The following is a 22,875-nucleotide window of genomic DNA, read 5'->3' on the forward strand; positions in this document are numbered from 1 at the left end:
GAGGTTCTATACCCTCCAGCCCTCTGATAAACTCTGTGGCTTCAGTCCAGGAGCTCCATGTCCTTACTGTGTTGGAGAACCCAGAACTGGACACAGCACTGCAGATGGGGTATCACAAGAGCAGAGCAGAGGGGGACAATCACCTCCTTCAACCTGCTGGTCAGTCTTCTTTTGGTGCAGCCCAGGACATGGCTGGCTTTCTGGGCTGCCAGCACACTTTGCTGGCTGATGTCCAGTTTTTTATCCACCAGGACCCCAAGTCCTTCCCCTCAGGGCTGCTCTTGATCCCTTCCTCTCGCAGCTTGTATTGATACTGGGGGTTGCCTCAACTCATGTGCAAGACCTTGCACTTGGCCTTGTAGAACTTGAGGAGGTTGGCAGGGGCCCACCTCTCAAGCCTGCCCAGGTCCTGCTGGATGGCATCTCTTCCCTCCAGCATGTCAACCTCACCACACACTTTCATGTTGTCAGCAAGCTCTCAAGGATACACTCAATCCCACTGTCCATGTCTCCAAAAAAGATGTTAAACAGCACTGGTCCCAGTACTGACCCTTGAGGAGCAGCACTCATCACTGGACATCAAGTCTTTGACCACAACTGTTTCAGTGTGACTATCCATCCAGTTCCTTATCCACCAAGTGGTCATCTGTTTTATCCACATCTTTCCAGTTTAGAGACCTGTGTGCCACGTGGGACAGCACAAAGGTTTTGCACAAATCCGAATTGCACAAATCCAGGTAGGCTCGTTAAGAACAAGTAGCTATGGTCACAGATAAGATAATGGAAGTTTAAGCCAGGGTGGCAAAACCTGTAAGCACAACATTTTGACTCTCTACCATGCCCACATGCTGTCTTATAACACTGATACACACCATGTTTTTTTCACTCAGTAGTTTTGGAGAGACAACCATAGTTTGTCTTCATAGAGCAAACAATATTTTATTGTAAAGAAGCAGAGAGGGAACAAAATAAAATAATCCTTTGGGTCTTGGTTACTGTTCTGGTTTGGTGGTTATTTTGGTAGCAGGGGAGGAGCCCCAGGAATGGCTCTGGTAAGAAGCTGAGAAGCTCCCCCTGCTCCAAACCCAGCCAAGGAGTCATCAGAGGGACAATGGATGCACCTCAGCCATTAACATATGAAAGAACTGCTGTAACACCTGAGCAGGGGAGCACAAAAAGACTGTGCTGGGGAAGGAGAGCCGTGCTGGTGGTTGGTGAGGAAGAAGGGGAAGAAGGTGCCCAAGCAGAAGTTTCCCTGCAGCCCATGGCGAGATGGCAGCTGTCCCCCTGCACTCGTGGAGGAACGTGGTGGAACATTCCCTGAAGGTGCCAGGAGGGGTGAGCTTGGTCTGTGGACTTGGATTTTGTGGCCAGAGGATTTGCTGCCAGTGGACTCTGATTACGCAGCTGTGGAAGACCCCGGAGCCAGGGGAGGTGTCTGTTCCCTGAGCAGCCCGTGACTCTGTGGGAAGCCCAGGCTGGAGCAGCTCCGGACCTGGTGGGAAGGACTCGTGAAGGAGAGGTTTGTGGAGGACTCTCTCCCATGAGAGGGACACCTTAGGGAAGCAGGGCAGGGCTGTAAGGAATCCTTCTTCCTGAAGAGGAAGGAGCAGCAGGAACCACCAGCCTGTGAACTGACTCTAAACCCCATCCCCATCCCCCTGTGCTGCTGGGGGGAAGGAGGGAGAGAAACCGGGAACAAAGGGATTTGGGGCTGGGAAGAAGGGGGTAACATATGCAAGCCCTGATCTGTGTGTTGTCTGTGTCCTGTATGTGATTAGTGTGAAATTAAATGATTATTTTTTCCCCAAGGTGAGTCTGTTTTGCCCAGGACCTTAATGGGTGAAGAACCCTCCTTGTCCTTTGTCTCAGCCCAGGAGCTTTGTCCTCCTCATCCCAGAGTGTGTGTGAATGGGGACTTGAGTGAGTGGCCATGGGGCTGTTCCTTGGTTGTCATGTTGGGCTCAAACCAGGACAGTTACTGAGTTTAAACCAGGTTGTAAGCATTTTTAATACTGTTGAGGTGGATGTGAAACAATCTGTTACATGCCACAGTTTACACTGCACAAGAGGAGTCGCCAAGAGCGGTACCTTCGCTTTGGGTAGTTTTATTCCAGGTCAGTTTCCTGTGGCTGGATCAGGCAGAACTTCCTTACAAAGTTCTTGATGGAAATTTGTCTGTATATGATGACAGTGATGGGAATGCCACTTTCATGCTGGAATTTTGTTGAAGGATATTCTGTGTCTCATTTTTCTTCCCCACTGCAGCTGGTTACATCATTTGTGTTTCTGCAGTAGGCAAGTAAAGTCATTCAGGTTTTATGCCACATCTCTTTTTTTACATGACAATACAGAGCTATAATATGACTTTAATGCTACAACTCAGTACATGCAAGACGGCACTGTTAGCATCTATATTAAAAAAAAAAAAAGTTACCCCACTAGTGTTAAAAATGTGAACTTTGAAATTTCTATCTTTAGTTATCAAAAACACTGAAAATACTTTTGTATTGTTTTATCTTTGGAAATTATAATTTTAAGGGCTTGACGGGCTGTTTTTTGGGGTTGTTTCTTCTCTTCAAGAGACCTGAATAAGGTTATCTTTCTGACACTGTATCAGGCAGTAGGATGGCACTCTCCACCATTACTATAACTTCTGTAGTAGAAGTATCCCATTTTTATGCAACTGACAGAACAAAAAATGTTCTTAGTTTTTTACATTTTAAGAGTTAGAGAGGAAATGAAAGTACAAGCATGAAAGCAAGCAGACTAGGAATCCAGGGAGGGTTTATTTGGATGCTGTTCTTCCACTTTTTTGTTAGAATTACTTTGCATGGAAAAAGTAGTTTCAAAAGACAAAAAAAAATTCAGCCTATTTACTGCCATTGGTGCCCATGTGTATCAAGTAAATACTTTCTGGCTGGTTTGTTTAATAAATTATCAGCTGACCTAGGGTGAAATGTTTGGCTTTGGACTGTGTTGTGTTGAATTTCATTGGTCTGTAGTGCTATGGTGGCTCAAAGAATGCAGCCTCTCACCTTTTCTTGTCTATCTTGGCTCACCCACTGCTTCCAGCACAGCTGAGAGCAGTCCTGGAGGACAGATGACATAGATCCATTGTGGAAATGCAGCTTCTATAAGGACTACACCTGTATGGGGAGGAGCTGCCTTATAGTTCCCTTTAGCCACATATGGGTTGAGGTGGAAGAGACTTCAGACATCATGGTTTTTGTTGGTCCATCACAATCGGTTGATGCAACACAAAGTGCTAAGAGCTTTTGTTTTGTTTTGATGTTTCTAAGTAACTATTGATAGGAGAAAACATTAGAGTTTCCTGTAGGGTAGAAAGATAGTGTTTGCACTGTTAGTGACCTCCACTGCTCCCTTGCCTGGTTGTATATCAGAGTAGAAAATGTAAGCAGCGTTTTTGCTCTTATTAGAAATAGTCTTCAAGAAAATATGACTTAGGGAATATTTTGTCTGTTGCTGCAGAAAAAATATGTTCAGTTTTCAGTAAGAAACTGAGTAAGGCCAAAACTGACCTGAAAGCTGTAGCTGATTTCCTGCTGTATTTTGACATTATGCCTTGTATGCCTGTTAGTGCAGAAAATTATGCTCTTTCATCATTTCCTCAGAACAGAGAATGCCTCTTTTCTTGTAATCAGTGGCAAAACTGGATAGCTTTTCAATGCTTACACACTGCTGTGTGTGTTACTGTGCCTTTCAAAAGGGTAATATTCATGTGGGCTACAAAGCTCCAGACACGAGAGAATTGTGATATGAGAAATTGAATTTCTGGCATACTCTTCCCACAATACATTCCAGTGAGTTACAAACAAAAAACCAACAGAAACTGTTTGTATTTAGATGCAGCAATTGCTGATGAACTGCTTCTCAGATGTTTTGGTGAATTTGATGGCTTAAAGATGCAGGGGTTGTGTTTCTTTCTATGCCTTTTTTAAAAAAAGGATCAATTTTGGTTAAATCAAAATAAAAAAGAGGCAATTTATATTGTGTCTCGGGTAAAAACAACTTCAGTGAAAAAATACAATGTGCAAATGGAAAAAGAAATGTAAAGCAAATTTAATTTCAGCATTTGTGGTGTGAATACTTCTTTGATCATTCAAGCTTTACTATTATATTACATTAAAAAATGTGAATAATGAATATAATTTTGAGAAATGCCAGTGGAATAGCAGAGATCATGACATCTAAAACTTGATACTGGCAACACTAAAAAAAAGTGAAATAGCATGCTTTCAAATTATACTGCTTGTATTCAAGCTGAAGTTGATTTTGTTGCTCTGCTTTTTTTGCCATCCTACATTTTTCAGAAATTTCTTGCTGGAAGTGTTGTGAAACACAGTAGAAAGCAGAGCTTTACTTAAAGAAAAAAAGTTTATTTGATTGCATGGCAAGAACTGCACATTTCTGTCAAACTGTCAAGAAATCAATAACATTTGGCCATTAGCCTGCTGTGAGGGAAAGATCAGGACGCTGTTTTGCACTTCTCAAGCTGAGTCTTCATAGGATTTATTGCAAAATAGCAACAGTGCTACCATCATGGGAAGGTTTTCCTGTTCAAAGATGACCTCATTAAACCCAGTTAATCTCCACAATCCAGAGAAGTCGTGGAGTTTCCATCTCTGGCGACGTTCCAACCCGTCTGGGCGTGTTCCTGTGTGATCCACTGTAGGTGATCCTGCTCTGGCAGGGGTTTTGGTCTAGATGATCTTCAGAGGTCCCTTCCAACCCCGACCACTCTGTGATTCTGTGATCTCGCTCAGGAACTCGAAGTCTCTTTGTTTATACAGGTTACCTTGAGAAATCTACTGCTACTGAGGATGTGGCTCAATATCAGAAGCAAAATTTCAGGTTGCATAAGAAGAAAATACTCTCTTTGTGGAAAATAAAACAGAAAACCCTATTGTTCTGCTTCCAATTTACCCTTTTCTGGGAGAATGAAAGTGATGCCTGTACTTTTCTGCCCCCTCTTCCTCAACCATATTGTGACTCTCTGAAAGGATTATGCCAGTCTAGAGTTGCTCTCAGTTCTCACTGTCACCTGTTCCTCGCAGGGAAGTGACATTTGACCAGCAGTCCTGTGTCTGCTTTGAAATGCTCAAATAATTTGTCTGTGGGCAGCAGGATCAGCCTTTATTGCTAACCAGAGTGTGTGCTGGACAGTCTGCTAGCAAAAGTTGCTGGATTGAGGTGACATGGTCATGGTTACTGAGTCTGAGTGGCACCTATGACTCTGAAACTGAGTTCTGCTCTGCCCTTGGCAGCTCTGTGATGAGTCTGTGCTGGTAGTTGCTGACTTCCTGCAGAAAGCATTTCAGAAAATCTGTAAGAAAAAGATGATATTGATTTAAATGTGCGTAATACAAAGCTGTATTGTTAGGAGAGTAAAACCATCCTGTGTGCACCTTATCCTGATAAACAAAACAGGGCATGATCTCAGAAGAGCAAGCAGTGATGCTGCTCAAATGCTGATGCAATCCCGGAGTTCTGGAACGTCTGGAAATGTCTCAGTTATCAGAAAGGTATTTCCAAAGGTCAGTGTTAACCAACAACAGTGCCTCTCATCAGATGGAAAGGAAACTCATGCCTAGCGTGAATAAAATGGTTCTTCAGCCCTTCTCTCATAAATCCTTTGGTAAACACACTGTACGAACAAACATCTCACTTGTTTTCTTGACACCTGGAATTTTTGTCATAACTCTAGGGAAAAAAAGAGTTTACAAGAGTGTACTATCAGCAAATGGATTTTTTGAAGCAGTTAAGTCCTTTTGGTATATTTGCTTTAAGTTCGTTTTACTCCTAAAAGTTAGCACACAGAAGGGTAGTTTTGATTCACACTTCCAGCTTTGTTCACGTAATCCCTGAACGGAGGAGATGCCCGCTGTATAAAGACAGCATTTGTTAAAGTTGTACAAGCTCTGTTTGCCTAAAGAGGGGTCATTGGTACTGAAATGATGAAAACTGGTGCCTGTAGCCAAAGAAGAGCAGCGGGACAAATAATCTTTATGCCTCTTGAAGGTGTTTTGCCAGGATGCATGTGTCTTGCAACGTTTCCATGCAGTTAAGGACATGACAACTCTAGCATCTTTCTCAAAAGATTTTGCTGAGCCTTTCTTCTCCATGCCAAGTCTCCTCAAAGCAAGCTTCAGCTAATATGACTACTGCATTAATAGACCTAGTGATCTTCCGTACTGGAGGAAATCTATAGCTCTGAAGAGCTACACTTTCTCACACTCAGAGGTTCCATTATGGTGGTTGAATGGCAGGAAGTGCTGCTCATGGATTTTAACAGTGGTTCAGCAAAATCTGTGGCCATGTGTGAACAGAAATGTGGATAGTCCTACCCCCAGCTCCCCCACAGTACAGTTTAAAGGATAAGAAATAGATTGTAATTACTACTCTAAGTAACTTCCTGTTGCTGTCTTTGTACAAGCATTGTTACGTGATCATTAGTGGTGGAATGACAAGTGTGATTAAAACCAGGGCATTCACAACCAATTTTTAGGGTAACAAAAGTCTAGGCATTCTTTAAAATATGTGAAATATTTCTACCCTATTATCAGATAATATGAGTAATTGTTGAATTACTTACAAAGGAAATGTCATTGTGTCCTTTACTATATGCATAGAATTGTTTTCATTGGAAAAGACCTGTAAGATCATCAATCCAACCATTAACTCAGCACTGCCAGGGACATCACTAAACCATGTCCTTTGTGGCACTGTTTTGGGTGAAAAATCAGATGTAATATCTGAGTGTTTGAAGCACTCCACATTGCATAAATTGCAAAATTATTGTTACCAAGAGGCAGTCTGTTGAGTGTATCACAGCTAACATGAGAGATCTTAGTAAAAACCTGAAAAGAAGACATGTACTATAATTTCATTTGAGTAAACTGTTGAAAACTGAATGCATGCTTAAGTGGGTCTGTTACAAGCAAATATGAAATGTGGATTCCGCCTCTGATGCTGTTGGGTTTACAGCCTGAAAATAATTTTATTGCTCATGAGCCATGAACACATTTCTGCTATCAGCAGCCAAATTTTGAAAACCAATTTTCAACTCACCACTTCTGTAGCACAATTCAGTGCTCACCCTTCATGTAAAATGTTAGTGGATGCAACACTCTTGTCAGTGAGAGGTTTTTGCTTACATATATTCAAGGTCAGTTAGTTGATTTGATTATTTTTGTTTTCCTGGTACAGAATGTCTAAACAGTTAGGGAAATTACCCTGTACAAAACTAGGGGTTGACAATGATAATCAGAAGTTAAAATAATGCTACTGGGGATTAGGGAGAAATTGCCTTATCATCTTAATTGTTGCTCAGCCAGGGTGAGGTGCCTTTTATTTTATTTTCTTTCATCACTGATGAAAACTTGGAGAGCTAAAAGGATAACAGTTGCTAGACTATGTATGGAAATGTCACAGAATTTTGATCCAAACGTTTCTTGTGGGTGAGATATGACAGGACTCAACCACTGGAACTTTGATGTCCTGAGATAAGGTAAAGGTTTTCTTGCTCTGTGCATCTGAGTGTGCCCTGCATACTTAGATACCTGATTCTGAGACAGAGCAGGCCAGACCAGTGCTTGGTGGCCTTGAATGCCCAGGTGTGCTAATAGATTTAGCTATAGCTCCCTCCACATTGGTAAGCACTACTTTTCTACTTAGAGTCTGTAGGGATGAGGTTGGGAAATGTAAGTTTGATGAAGAACTTGTTTCTCTGTCAGTTACAGAAGTACTGTCTTCAGCTCTGTGGAATTCATTGACCTTTTGAATGTCATTCCTTGGCCTCCTGAGTTTTGTCCAGGTGGGTATTGTGGAATCACAGAGTTGTCAGAGTTGGAAGGCACTTCTAGTGATCATCTAGTCCAACTCTCACATTAAAGCAGGATCCCCTAGAGCACATTACTCAGGACTGTATCAAGGTGGATCTTGAGTGTGTCCAGAGAAGAAGACTCCACAACCTTCCTGGGCAGCCTTTTTCCAGTGCTCTGTCATCCTCACTGTAAATAAGTTTTTCCTCATGTTTAAATGGAACTTCTCATGTTCAGCTTGTGCTCGTTGCCCCTTGTTCTGACAATGGGAACTACTGAAAAGAGTCTGGCTCCAGCCTTCTTGCACCCACCCTTTAGATACTTACAGACATTAATAAGGTCTCCCCTCAGCCTTCTCTTCTCCAGGCTAAAGAGTCCAAGCTCTCTCAGCCTTTCCTCATCAGGGAGATGCTCCAGTCCCCCAGTCATCTTCGTCACCTTCCCCTGGACTGTCTCCAGCAGTTCCTTGTCTCTCTTGAACTGAAGAACCTAGAACTGGACACAGGATTCCAGATGTGGCCTCACCAGGGCAGAGCAGAGGGGGAGAATGACCTTCCTCAACCTACTGGCCGCACTCTTCTTTGTGTACCTCAGGATTCCATTGGCCCTCTTGATGACAAGGGCACACTGCTGGCTCATGGATAATCTACTGTCTACCAGGACTCCAAGATCCTTCTCCACGAAACTGCTTTCCAGCAGGACTACCCCTAATCTATATGGCTGCATAGTGTTCTTCCTTCCCATGTGCAGGACCCTACACTTTCCCTTGTTGAATCTCATTAGGTTCCTCTCTGCCCAGCTCTCTAGCCCGTCCAGATCATGCTGAATGGCAGCACAGCCAGAACTCCTTTCGGTGGAGTGGGAGTAGATAAAAGGTGGAGATCTAGGCAGGAGAACATGCTTCTGGTATTGAAATAACCCCCTCTTCTTTAAACCTAAATTATGTCACTTTTCTTCCCAAGGTTTTTACTAGGTTATGTCCAGGCTCCAGTCACAGGGTGGAGCTTTCAGTGGGTGTGGTGGCACCAAAAAGAGATTTGCAGGGGTCTTTTATTTTTCATCAGAGCCCTGGCAATCTCTGATGCTGGTGTGTGGACTCTACCAAGAGTTACAAGGTCTGGGATGTGCTGAGTTGTTGTTATTCTTGCTTCCCTATTGTATGTTGGCTCACTTCAGGGATAGAAGTTCTGTTTATAGCAGTCTCAAGTTGAACTTGTTTACAGTAGATCTTTATTTGGGCATCTTCATACATATCCATGTGTTTAAAATGGGCACCATAATTCTTACCTTGTAGAGGAGTTAGAAGATTAGTTACTGTCTGTAAAGCACTTAAAAAATAATAAATCCTGTGTTTGCATATCTTCAGAATGTAATTAGGAAGCCAGCCAATTAATCTGCTTCCTGAAAACTAATACTTCAAAATTATTTGCTCTATAAAAATTGTTTATGTGCATGATATGGGCTAGGTATACCTTTTTTCTTTTTTTTTTCTTTTTTTTTTTTTTTTAATATGTGATGATTTTTACTAAGAAACCCATCCAGATTCCAGTCTTGCAGTATGCTCTTCAAAACTGATGCCTGTTATGTAATTTCAATATTTACCTGTATACTCATTATTCAAAAGGAAGCTGCATGTTTTTAGCACTGAGGATAATTTAATACCTAGAAAAACTGAACATGGATTCAGTTGGGTGTTCATTACTTTTGAAGTTAGGATTGATTAAGGAGGGTCTGTATCTCACTTTGTATGTTTGATGCAGGAGTTGTCTAGTGGGATTTTTGTCACCTATATTAAATAAGTCATCAGAGTAGAAGGTTATAAATGTCCCTCCTGGCCTTTAAAGTCTGATCTTTTAATTAAAACACAGTGATGTCTTTTGCTGGGCCAAACAAATACAAAGATAGTTTATAGCTGAACTCATGTGTAGGAGCTCTGCATCATGATCAGATTTCAGACAAGAAGGCTGGCTAGCAGGTGCTCTGGCTGTTGTTTGGACAAGGAGGGAAAGACTGTCAATTCATGGAGACAAGTTAAGAGTTGCTAAGAATGGTGAAGGAAGGGTAGGAAGATAGGGTAAAAAAAGAACAAAACACAAGAAGTCTTAATTCCTGAGAAATCTATAAAGCAGACACACTGATTACAGTACTCCCTGATGTATCCTTCTGCCTATTTCCCCATCTGTCTTTCCTTTGTCAGTTTGAACAGCACGGTTTTCTACTACTACAGCTGTATTGTGCTTAGTTATGAGGCAGGGCTGTGGTCTTGATTACCTTTAGCTGTGCCATGCTTGAGGAGGGACTAGAGGTTAACCTGCCAGTTCATTCCCTCCTCTTTGGCCCCAGTGGAAAGACAGCTAATGCCACAAGCAGAGATGGAGGAAGAGGTGAGGAGCTGTGCCCCCAGCCTTCATGCTGGAATATTTTATCAGAATAATGGAATTTCTGTGCTCCTTTTCCATCATTTGCACTGCAGACATTGCACTACAGGAGATCACAGTCCTGACATACACGTGACCATTTGTTGATCTCTCCACATACAGGCTGAATGTGTGTGTCCTTAAAATGTCTCAAACTGCAATTCAAACTAACTCTTTCAAAGGAAGTGATTCCCCTTTGCAAGCATCAGAAGTCATGACATTTTTCCTTATGTTCAGGTTGAACCTCCTGTGCTCCAGCTTGTGCCCAGTGCCCTTTATCCTGTCACTGGACACTATGGAAAAGAGACTGGCCCCATCCTCCTGACACCCCCTGTAGAGATTTATAAGCATTGATGAGATCCCCCCTCAGGCTGCTCTTCTCTGAGCTGAACAGCCCCAGCTGTCTCAGCCTTTCCTCATAGGGCAGATCCTCCATTCCTATAACCATCTTTGTGATCTGGACTCTTTCCAGTAGCTCCTTGTCCTTCATGAACTGAGGGCTTTGGAATTGGATGCAGCACTCCAGATGTGGCCTCACCAGGGCAGAGCAGAGGGAGAGGACGACCTCCCTTGACCTACTGGCCACACTCTTGTTAATGCACCCTAGGAAGCCATTGGACTTGACCACAAGGTCATGTCATTGGCTCATGGTCAGCCTGTTGTCCACTAGGACCCTGAGGTCCTTCTCCCCAGAGCTGCTCTCCAGCAGGTCAGCTCCCAACCTGTACTGATCCGTGGGGTTGTTCCTCCCCACATGCAAGACTCTACACTTGCCCTTGTTGAATTTAAGTAAGTTTCTCCCTGCTCAACTCTCCAGTCTGTCCAGGTCATGCTAAATGGCAGCACAGCCTTTGTATAAGAATATATAAGATACCGACTGCTGGAAGGGATCTGAAACAAAAAGAGGCAGCTAAAATTTAGAGGTTTTATTGGTAAGTGGCATCTGCAGACCTGAGTGCTATGTGCTTTTTCTAGTGTTTGGGAGGTGAGAATCCTAGGGATGGGATAGAGGGCATGCAGTGGTGAGCAGGTTATTGACACCATAAGGTTTGGGAGAAATTTTTTCTGTCTCTTGGTTTAGGCAGGTTTGGTTTGGCTGTGGTTTATAGAAAGTACTTTTCACTTGATGGAAATTTGGTCTAGAGAAAGTATCTGTAAGGACACAGCTACTTCATTGGTCACCTAAGGAAGTCAGGGATAGAGATGAATCAGTGTCAGGCCCAGAAGACTACATGGTGGAGGAGAGGCTCTAAGTATGCAGTAAGGCAGCAGCTGTGGGAATGCTGTGAATGTTTACTGCTGAACACACTGGTGTTGGGATGCAGATTTTCAGGTCACTAAAAAGTTAAATGAGGGACTTTGTGGATTTCTCTCCCAGACTCAAGTGGGGTGATACAGTGCAAGTGCCAGGTTGTTTGCCAAAAAGGATGTCTACCTTGCATACAGGGTTCCCAAAAAAATGAGGCATGTTACCAACTGTCCTGAATTCCAGTCCCATACCTTCACTATGGACTTCATTGCTATTCAGTGCAAGGCATTGGAGACAGCAGCAGTAATGAATGTTGTGAGAAGAGGCAAGATGTCCTGCAGCTAGGTCATGCACAGCTGTCTAGGCAAGCAGCTTGTGGTATCTGGCAGGAAATTCCCACTGGACAGTATCAAATGCATTTTGAGATTGTGTTACCCATGTTCAGTTTATTATTAATGAATAACATAGCCGTGCTTCCTTGCTGTGTTCTATCAGTTCCTGTAGGCTTTACTTTGCGAGAATTCCTTGTGTGCGGCAGAATTTTTCCCTGTTGATAAACTACTGCTGAAGTACAAATGGTCTGTGCTGAAAATACAGCAGATGGGGCTTTATTAGCCTGTTTCTTTCATCCATGAAAGCAAATGGCATAACCATTGTAATTTGGCATAATTTTGGTGTAAGTCAACAGAGTCGCAGGAGAATTAAGGTCTGAAGTGACCTTTGCATATTCCTTGATTTCTGTTTTACATGCAAGTTGGGTGTAGTATTTTTTTGGTCAATTTATTAAGAGTTCAAAAAACAGGGTACAATTATGTATAATCTCTCTAGTTCCAAAACTGGTGATTGCATACTTAAATATAATGACCCCAGAATGCTGTTGCTCTTGGGCCAGGCAATATTTGCAGAATGGCACAGGAAGGTCGTGTACTGTTAGATTCCAGAATAGATTTTATGCAGCAGGTTGTAACTTGATTAATCCAATATTGTTTAAAGAGAGAAGACATCAAGCCATCTCATCTACCACACAATACAGGGTGTTGTGTATACACACACACACACACATATATAAACACACATGCACAAGTATGTGAGCAGTGGAACACCAAACCCAGAACAGATACTACAGCCCATCTCTGAATCTCTTCATTGTTGCAAATGGAGATGCAAAACAATGCCTTGTAATGTGTTGTAGAGCTTGTGACATGACAAATAAAAACCCTATTCTCATTTACCTTTAGAAGTTTTTTCTCTGTAGTCTTCCCGATCAGCAGATTTCTGTCTACAAGGGCTGATGGAGTAACATGAGATGATAAATTCCCCAAAATATGCAAGAAAAAGCCAGACAGTTAACAACAGCCAGCACTTCATGAAAATGCCAGTGCCTCTTGTTTATAATAAAGTGCAAAGCAATTTGAAGGGTTTAAAAGACTCACATACCAAGTTTTAATTAGCTCCCATAAGACTTTGAGTGGACTAAAGATCCACCTCGTCTAATATCCAGACTTGTATTGTGGCCGTGAGGAGGAAGGCATCAACTTAGGTACATATTTTACTTTCCCTCTCCTTTGAGATTACTTTAATCTTCCAGTTATTTTCAGCTTCAGGCCTGTTTGAATCCTGAAGATGAGAGCTCTGTGTGTTCCCTGTGTTTCTGTGCACTCTTGTAGTCTCCCTGCAACTCCTTGACACTGCGTTTAGTGCTTCCTGTGCTAGAGAGCAACACGAGTCACTACGAGTTGCATCAAGAACTACTTTCTTCTGTTTGTTTTGGAACTGGCTTCTGTTACATTAATTTAATAGGACTTTTTAATTGGAAGAGAAATAGAGCAGCGGATCCCTATCCATCCATTTCATATCTTCTGTGGTATTGTAGATCCATGTTGTATCCCCAAAGTTGTTCCTTTCTTTGTCCTGAAGAGTCTCATGTAGTCTTTGCTTTTATGAATATCTGATTTTGACATGTGCAAGCCTTTTCATACCACATTTATAATTTTCTAAATCTTTCCCATTTTATGTTGCACTTTCTGTCATGGTAGGTCCAAAACTACTTACAGAATTCAAGATGTTTCATAGTGTAACAGCTGTTTACTTTGTTCTGTTTCTTTACCAATCATCCTTAGCTCTCTAGTTTGCTTTTCTGGCAGCTGCTGAGTGGGCTGGTGTTTTCATGGAACTTATTCCAGGATCTTACTCTTGAGTGCTAGCACCAAGCACAGAGTCCATCTTCTCACATGGGAAGCTTGGAATGTTTTTCGTCATGTATGTCATGTTACATTTGCGTACAGTTAATTTCATCTGCCATTTTACTGTCCAGTAGTTCAGGTGTGTTGAGCCTGCAGTTCTCTGTAATAGGATCTCATAATTACAATCTTGAAAAATTAACAAACTGTGTCATCCTCATGCTAATGAACAATTAATGAATTTCACGCCAGTGCGGGTGGTAGAGCCGAGTCTCAAGACTTGGCAAAACCCAGCCCTGGCATTTTCCTTCCCTTAATTAAAGATGCAGTTTTGTCCTTCCTGCTAACTTGCTTCTGATTCAGTGATGGAGAGGGATTGTTGTCTTCTCCCCCAGACATCTCCCTCACTTCCAAACCGTCATCCTTTTGCACTTGTTCCCTTTTAGGGATGCTGCCTTCTTCCAGAGAAATTCCCTTCTTTTCCTTCCCTTTCCCCAGGATGTAAGAAGTACATAATACCCATAATGTTTTGTATTTGAGCAGCTGGGCAAAATACTGTCAGTAGAACACATCTGAAAACTTTATGAGTTTACACATCCTTGAACAGTATAATCTGCTTTGATTTAGACTGCAATTTGCTGTTTTCCTTCAAGGATTATTGAGACTCTTCAGTTGCTGCAGTCATTGTCTTCTGCTGCTCAATAATTTACTAGCTTTTGAGTTTGCATAAGGGTTTCCAGATTCTGAGATGAAAATGTCACTAGAGGTCAAAGAGTGAGAACTATTTTTAGCTTGTCATCCTAAATTTTAATTAATCTCCTCACCCATCTTTTTACCTTCTAAGGTAGAATTTTACCTTCAAATAATTAAGCTCCCTCATGCCTCACATTGAAGACTGAATTTTGTATGAAACAGTCTTGGTACACAGAATAACTTTTTACAGTTCTTTTTCATTTATAGTCTCCATTCTTATAAATATTGACAGCTGGAATTTTCTTTTTCAATTAGTCTCAATGTCTTGGCTTGAAAGATTAAACCAGGACTGTGCAATCAAGAAATAGCATGTAATGAGGTAATGCCAAATATAAGCTTTAAAAATGGTGTTTATATAGTACAGTATGAAGAGAATTAGGTTTGTTTTATGTTTAATAAAAGTTTAGGGGAAAGGAGTTGATAGACAAGTAGCTATTACCACACAATAATCATTAACAAATCCACAATACAACAAAATTCTGTAGTCATCTTGGAATCCTTTGAAACATAATTCAAATGTTTATACACCATGCTGATGGAAAGGATAGGATAACAAATCCACTGTTGACACATGCATTACTGCTCCAGTATGAGTTTTTCCATCTGGACATTCAAAGCTGGCCAAATGTACAAGGAGCTGGAGGCAGGAGCTTGCAGTAGGGATTGTGAAGCAGTGTCATTACCTGGGGTAGCAGCACTGCTGTGGGAAGATGAATGCTAATCCTCCTTGGTCCACCCATGTTTCAGTAACTGAATTGTTGCAAGCATCACCACTAGTTTACAAATGGAAAAGACAAGTCGAGTTACTACAACTGCTGGGTGGTGAAAAGAAGTAACTGACAAAACAGATGTAGTGATAAGTTATCAGGGGATAGGGTCTAAGGGATGGGACAGGAGATATCCCTTGCAGTTTCCACGTGAGGTGGAGTGAGGAGAATGAGCCATGGGAGTGTTCCCACGCACTGGAGAGTGCAGTGTCCATGTTGGAGTGACTCTGACTTCATCAACAGCAAATGCTCGTTTGTCACAAGGGGAATGATACTCTGCTGTGAGGAAGTGTAGTTGTAGGGTGTCTGTATTGGTGGAAGCTCTACCTCAGAATGCGTTAAAAGTAGTGTTTCTCTTGCAGGACATATATAATTTGAATTGTTCTGTTCTGTTTTGGTTTTGAGGGGGTGGGATTTTTTGGGGTTTTTTTTTGTGTTGTTTGTTTGGGTTTTTTTGGGGGGGATGGTGTTGTTGGTTTGTTGGTTGACTTGGGTTCATTTTGTTTTTTACGAGAAAGATGCTTGGTTTCCCCCTTGGAAAGTGGCAACTTCAGAGCTTTTGCTGTCTTATTTTGAATACAGCCGTTATCTGGGCAGGTTTATAAGAACTAAGTTGTGTCCAGTTCTGGGCCCCTTAGTTCAGGAAGGACAGGGAACTGCTTGAAAGAGTCTGGGGCAGAGCCACAAAGATGATGAAGGGAGTGGAACATCTCCCTGATGAGGAAAGGCTGAGGGAGCTGGGTCTTTTTAGCTTGGAGGAGACTGAGGGGCGACCTCATCAATGTTTACAAAGATGTTAAGGGCAAGTGTCAGGAGAATGGAGCCAGGCTTTTTTCAGTGATGTCCAGTGATAGGACAAGGGGCAACAGGTGCAAGCCAGAGCATAGGAGTTCCCACGTAAACGTAGGGAAAAACTTTTTCACTGTACAGGTGACAGAGCACTGGAACAGGCTGCCCAGAGAGGTTGTGGGGTCTCCTTCTCCGGGGACATTCAAAACTCGCCTGGACTTGTTCCTGTGTGACCAGCCCTAGGCGATCCTGCTTTGGCAAGGATTCGATGATCTTTGGAGATCCCTTCTGACCCTTAATATTCTGTGATTCTTTAATTCTGTGACTCCATGATATACCTTCCATAGGCAAGCAAGCACTGTCTTGTCTGACCATCAAGGAAAGAACAAAGGGTCAAGATGGATTACTTGTTTTGTATCACTTCTATGACTTGTACCTACTGTTAATCAGAGCTTGTTCCTATGGTGAAAAGGAATGAGCTGATGGGCATCTCCACTTCAGAGACAAGATTGAAACAAGATTAAGACCCCAAGTGAAAGAAGTACCAGAGTACACTGTTTATTATGCTGGGCTTTCACAGAATCACAGAATGTTAGGGGTTGGAAGAGACCTCGAAAGGTCATCTAGTCCAACCCCTCCTTCTATTTCCAAACTCTCTTTTGGAGAACTCCACCAAAGATGTTTTTATGTAAATGGAGACAATTTCTTTGCTTGTGCATACCCGAATACTGAAAAGACACCTTAAAATGGAATTACTGAATCTGTTTTATATAAAAATACTGAATGTTCATTTTATCTTCTATGACTCTAAAGACCTTCACATTTAATAATAAACAATTGTCCAAGTGAACGACGTGCTTAGCTTGAAACATGAGAGCCTGCTTACTAGTCCAACAGACATGGTGAGTGATTATGACAGCAATAGATGTGTCCTCTAGCTCTCAAATATTTACTGTCATCACTTATAGAAACCAGGAATGTATATGCAGAAAGGTGATTTTCACCTCTACTGTACTGCAGGGATGTGAAAGCCCAGCTATTTAGCAGATTGAGTGGCAGTGCTAAAATAATTTATGTCTATATATAAATTTATACTGGCCCACGCACAAGCATAATCAAATTGAAAATAAAATAATGTGAAGATACCATCTTATTTTCTTGCAGTAAATTTGTTTATTTTAAATAAGAGAATTCAGGGTTAACTTGGAGATTCTTTTTGGAGGCATGTTACAGTATTTTCTTGCACTTTGTGTGCTCTAGAGTTGACTACTCTGGGCAACTGATCTGATAGCTGATGCTGATGCTTGAGTGAAATACGCATTTTTGAGGGGTTGGAGGATATACATGATTTTTAAAGCAGCTTTTGAAAACAAATGTCTTATAATTTAGCTTTTGTTTCCATTGTGTACAGTCCTACTGTAGTATAGTCCCCTAGGTTTGTCTGAACTTGTGCATTTTCTTGGTCTAACTAAGCATTTAGATCATGCCCATCACCATAGCAACTGCACACCTCTAAGTCTGAATTCTGTGATGTGAGGTCGCTGAAAGTCTTGCTCAGCAGAGATCTGAGTTGCCTCACTTGAAAAGAAGTAGAGAGGGCTGTAATTTTGTCTCTCTCTTTAACTTGAATCCCCACACAATGGGATTAAATCCAGTGCTTGTCTACACTTGTGTCTTTATTCTAATTTTATATGTATCAGCTTTATGGAACACAAATAACTTGTTACATAAAATGCAGCTCTGAACAGTGTGATTTATCTTTAAATATACTTTTAAAAATAGACTGTCCCAGTCTATAAACAGCACACATTTGTGTTAATCTTGCTGCACTTTTTAGTGCCCTGTATGTTGTTTGCAACTGCACTGTATTGTTATAGAAGTTTCTCTCTAACACTGCTGTGGAGAATCCTGTGGACCTGATAAAGTGTTTCTTCCTATTCATGGAATTCAGGTTTAAATTATATGCTCCACTGAAAACCCACAGTTTTATCAGGTTGTTTTTCTAATGATTTATTGATCCTCATCTGCACTGTGGAGTTGTTTTGTTTCCGAAACTAGTGGATCTGAGCCTGGAGTTTTTCTGTATAGCCTGTTAAATTGAATGCTGGTTCATATTTTGCCTTGACTCTGTTTTGTTGATCTGTTGCTAATCCTGCAGTGCTTTTGATCTGTGTGAACAGATTTGTATACAAGTAACAATGTTTAGTAAATTAATATAATTTAGTAAATGAATAGCATTCTCTTTATGGAGCGCCACTGTAGGTACAGTCATGTTACCTGAAAAGAAACCTAACATATGAGTGTACTCAGATGCACAGAGGCAGCTGGGTTTTGTAAATGTGAGGTCCCCAGGCACAAACCTCAAAGCGAGTGCAGGTGCAGCAGTCAGAGCTGGAGCCACTGTAATGAATCCCATGCATCTGGGGTGCACTGAACCTGCTCTGGGCACAGCCAGCTCCTGTGTTGTACCTGAACAGCAGGCTGCCAGGTGTTTTGGAGGGGACTAATAAATGGTGGAAATAATCTGGTTTTATGTGGACAAAAGTCGTTACCAGTGTTGACAATATCTGCAGCCAATTCTCTGTAGGTAAAATTTCATCCCTTCTGTTTCTTTTTATGCTTGTATTCCTTCTGCCTCAGCTTTTAATTCTGAGGTGTTTTGTATTGACTTGATCTCCAATGTGGTGTTTGGCTCAGAGAGGCTTTTTCAGCTGAGCTGTGGGTTTGATAAGGAAGGCGGAATGTTTGTTGACATCACTTTGGGTTTTCTTACTGCTGCAAAAAATGGCTAATGGTGTGGGAGAATGCCACTTATATACCTCTCTTGCTGACTAGAGCCAGTTTGGAATTTGCTCTTAAACCCCAGAAAGTAATTGCTGCTGCATGTGGTTATACTCACTTCCCTGTTAACTGGGATGAACGTGGAACAGGGGTTGAGAAGTTCTAGGTAATGAAGAGAACTGAGAGAGCTGGTCCATACATCTTCAGATGTACGAGCTCTTGAATAACATTGGACCTAATAACGTGATTGTTTTATGTCTGAGTAGGTCCCTCCGCAGGTCCCTCTGCCTGTGAAACAGCTGTTTTATTAATGGGTGCATTTAAGACACCTGTGATAATTACAGGTGTGTGCTTAGGTAGAATATTTTCTTACTGTTTTCATCTACATTGGAAGAATTCCATTTTCTGCCTGGCTGTAAGTTAAAATGCAAGCTATGCAAAATAAAGGTGTAAATGGCCAACCTTGTGAAATGGCTTTTAAGGTAGATGAGACTGGGGGGTTTTCCCCTCCCCACTAGATATTACTAATATTACTGCACTCTGAAAGTAGCAAAAACCTTCCAGAAATTCTGTGTTCTATGAAACATACTGTGGGCAACATCTTTCATTTAGAAATGCCATCAAAGCATGTGTCAGTCTTATGTGAACAGCATTTTTTTGTGAAAACAAAAAGTTATTGTAATGACAGTTATGCATGGGGCTTCTTGAAAGAAAGTCAAAGATGTTTTGGGAGTGTGATGAGTGAGAAGCGACACTTCCTTTGTTCTTTTGGAAAGGTGAGGAAATAAGCTCGAGCTGGTGCACTACCTGTGTTCTTGTGAGGAAGAGGTGGCAGTGCCAGATGTATCTCATGCTAACATCTCAGAAAAAATTTAGGTGAAAAAATGTAAGGGAAAAAGAGCTACAGACACCCCACAACAGTCACACTATTGTATTCAACTACAGAAGCTGCTTAGGGAATTATATTCTCTTGTATGTGGGAGCTTAAGAACTATAACTCACAGTAAGTATCACAAAAGCTATTACCTTAATACACAGGAGAATATGTTAAAGATCCACTTTCAACTTCAATCCATGTTTCATGACTAATAGCTTAAAATAGCTTCCTAGGTTGGCAATAATTTAGGCTGCATTTAAAAAGTTTTTTGTTTTGTTTTGTTTTTTAATTTTTTGTATCTATTTTATTTAGAAGGGTTTATGAACTTTTTTTTTTCTTATTCTAATTTGCAGCATTACTTTACTGTTCTTTTTGGCCATGAAGGGCAGAAGCCACTGGAGCTCCGTTGTGAGGATGAAGTTGATGGTGATGAATGGGTAGAAGCTATTCATCAAGCTAGGTATGAAAACAGATTTTTAATCCATTTTCTTGTAAATAAGTTGATAATAATTTGAAAGTCTAAATTTGCTCTCTAAACAGAAATAAATGTTACAGCAGATTTGTTGTGTATTGCTTGCCATTTGTGGATGTAAGAAAAAAAATGCCTTTATCATTCATGCTTGTGTCAGGGTATTTTATAATTCATGAATTATTGTATTCCAGTTGAAATTAGTTCAAGAGGAATACTCTTTTATTGGAAACAAACCTAGGATTAGTCCTCCGTTAGAGACAATGTGTGTTATATGAGTGAAGAAATATATGATTTGCTAAGTGAATAAATGGGTGTTTCTTAAAAAGCTCTTATACAGAAATAAATTTAAGAAAGGGGGGATAAAACCATTGTGATGATAAGTGCAACAAATAATATATCAACTTAAAAACTGAATGCCTGAACAGCAATTCATCTTGTCAAAAGGGATGCAGTAGGACTTAGAGCCATGCAGTAATCTTTCCCTGAGAAAAGGTCTGCAAGGTGAATGGGGGAGGTTTTCAGTGTACTCTAAATGAAAATCATCCAACTGCAGGTTTGTGAAATATTTGCAGAGGCAAATATCTTTGCTGAAATGCACTTTCTCCAGCCTCCTCTCATAGACACTCACCTCAGCTCATCTACAGTGCCATGGCAACGCTCAAGGAACCAGGCAGTTTCTGAGTTGCTTAGGACATGAGCCATGTAAACCAAAGTGATTTTGCTTTATAACTAAAAATGAACACCACCAGCTAGTAGTTTTTAATTTAGAACTTGTGAAAAGAGGCCCTGAAGCTGCAGGTCTTACGTTGCTTGGGCATTGAGGCTTTGGATCTGCATCCTCTTTTTAGGGTTTGGATCTAACTGAATGGGGTCTCACCCTTTCTTGGAAAGCATCTACTGGGTCATGGTATTCAGTGAACCACATTTTGCATTATAGCCCTCTGGGTGCACACATTATTTCAGGTCTTGAGAAGCTGTGAGGCTCTGAGCTCTCAGCCCATCCCAGCAAAGGATATCCATTGATGGGATATGTCATATTGTTGAGGGAGGAGGAGAGAAAGGAGGTCTTCACCCTGTCTCTGAATCTGGATACATTTATCTTGTGAAGTATAACTGAAAGCAAGTGAAGAAAGAAGCATGACTTTTTGTCTTGCAGTAAGGGCATTCAGGGGAAGCAGGATCCTACAGTTCTCTGTTTTCAGGATGATTTTTCTGCTTATCCATTACCTGGTGTAAAAAAAAACAGGTAAAAAGCAAGAACAGCTTTGGGTAGTTCAGTCCACGAATGTATCACACATTAATTTCCAAGGCAGAACTGAATAGAAAATTAGGCCAATATTAAGAAACACAGAGTTGAAATTATTAAGAACTTAAACTTGCTAAGAAGAAATTAGTCATGAGGTTCAAGATGGGGGTGGTTGAATTTGGACTCCACCAGAAGTTTATGACTGCAGCCTTCAGAAGGCAGCTGGGTCTCTTGTCGTAGCTTGTAAGAAAGAACAGCCTTTTTATCTCTGTCCCTTTTTCTATTTGACATTTTTGCCTTTATGTGTTCCCATCTGAAATGACAGTAGTAACAATACTGAACTGTGGACACCACGGTGAGGGATATTCTCAGGACACTATGTCATTTGGGGGATTTTCTTAATCTGCATTTCCCTAATGGTCTCTAAATTCTTGGAGAAATTTTCCAGAGACTTGGACATGGCTTTTCTTGTTCTAGTATACTTTTCTTGAACCAAATATCAACAAGAGACAAAAGAAATCAGACATTTAGTTGCTAAACATAGAGTGTTGTATGTGGTTACCTCATTGTTCTGATGCTTTTCTACTTCACTGGAGGCTGCTTTTATTTGCTTTAAATTGTGTCTAGTAAAACAGCTTGGAGTTGCATAATTAGTTTCCTAACCATTGGGTCTTTTACCAAAGGTATAAAACAAAGAAGTTAAAATAATAGTTCTAGAATATTGTGTGAGATTTTTCTTCCCAATGTAATTAAACAAAATAGAACAGATTTGCTTCAGGGATTAAACTTTGCCTGCATCATTGTAAGACTTTTTTCTTTGCGTTTCTCAGTATTTTTGACAAATGGGAAAACTTTGACAACTTCTTCAGTGCCCCTGTTCATTTGAGGCTAGTCTAAGATATTTATGGCCCTTTTCTCAGGTGTTTGTTTTGAATTACTAAATGACATTTTGTGAAGCCCTCTGAAGACACTTTTTTGTAGTATCATCTCAGGTGTCTTAGGTAAAAATTCTAGGAGGTATTGACAACATACCCCCTACTCTTAAATTGAAAATAAGGCTGGGAACAGCCTCCTATGTGACAATATGTTGACATTTGTGAAATGGAAATATTTAATTGCTTTCTGTAGGGTCCCATCCCCATCAGTAGCTGTGGTAATACACAGGCTGTTGAAAAAATTACACTTAAGAGTCTCACTGCTCTCCATGTTCCACTATGGACAAATGGGTAGTAGGTATCCATGCTGAAGTCCTGTTTTTGCTTTGTCCCAGAACTTGAGTCTTTTATGAAAAAAACTGTTTCACTCTAAATACATTGAGGTGAACTTTTCACCCTCTCTTACAAATTCTTCCATGGTTTTAATTTTTTAAAAAATTATTATTTAATGCAAAAAACTTTAAATTAAATTAAGTGCTTCAGGCTGTGGTTTCATGTACGCTTCAGTCCTGCATAAGCCCACATTGCTGCTGAAGGAAGCAGCTGTGATTCTCATGTCAGCCAT

At 41.0% G+C, this 22,875-nt stretch overlaps 1 protein-coding gene across 3 annotated transcripts in view; it reads left to right on the forward strand.

Annotated features, from left to right (window-relative positions):
• Positions 1–22,875, forward strand: part of RASGRF2 (Ras protein specific guanine nucleotide releasing factor 2) — a 131,537-nt gene that overhangs the window by 23,668 nt on the left and 84,994 nt on the right. For all 3 annotated transcript variants that reach the window (XR_007891862.1, XM_051643333.1, XM_051643334.1), the window contains exon 2: positions 20,011–20,117. Coding sequence is in view for 2 of the 3 variants with exons in the window: in XM_051643333.1 (XP_051499293.1) it covers positions 20,011–20,117 (107 nt within the window). In the remaining variant the exon portion in view is untranslated. The remainder of the gene's footprint in view (positions 1–20,010; positions 20,118–22,875) is intronic.

The sequence above is a fragment of the Apus apus genome, chromosome Z, assembly GCF_020740795.1.
Source record: "Apus apus isolate bApuApu2 chromosome Z, bApuApu2.pri.cur, whole genome shotgun sequence".
NCBI lineage: Eukaryota > Metazoa > Chordata > Aves > Apodiformes > Apodidae > Apus > Apus apus.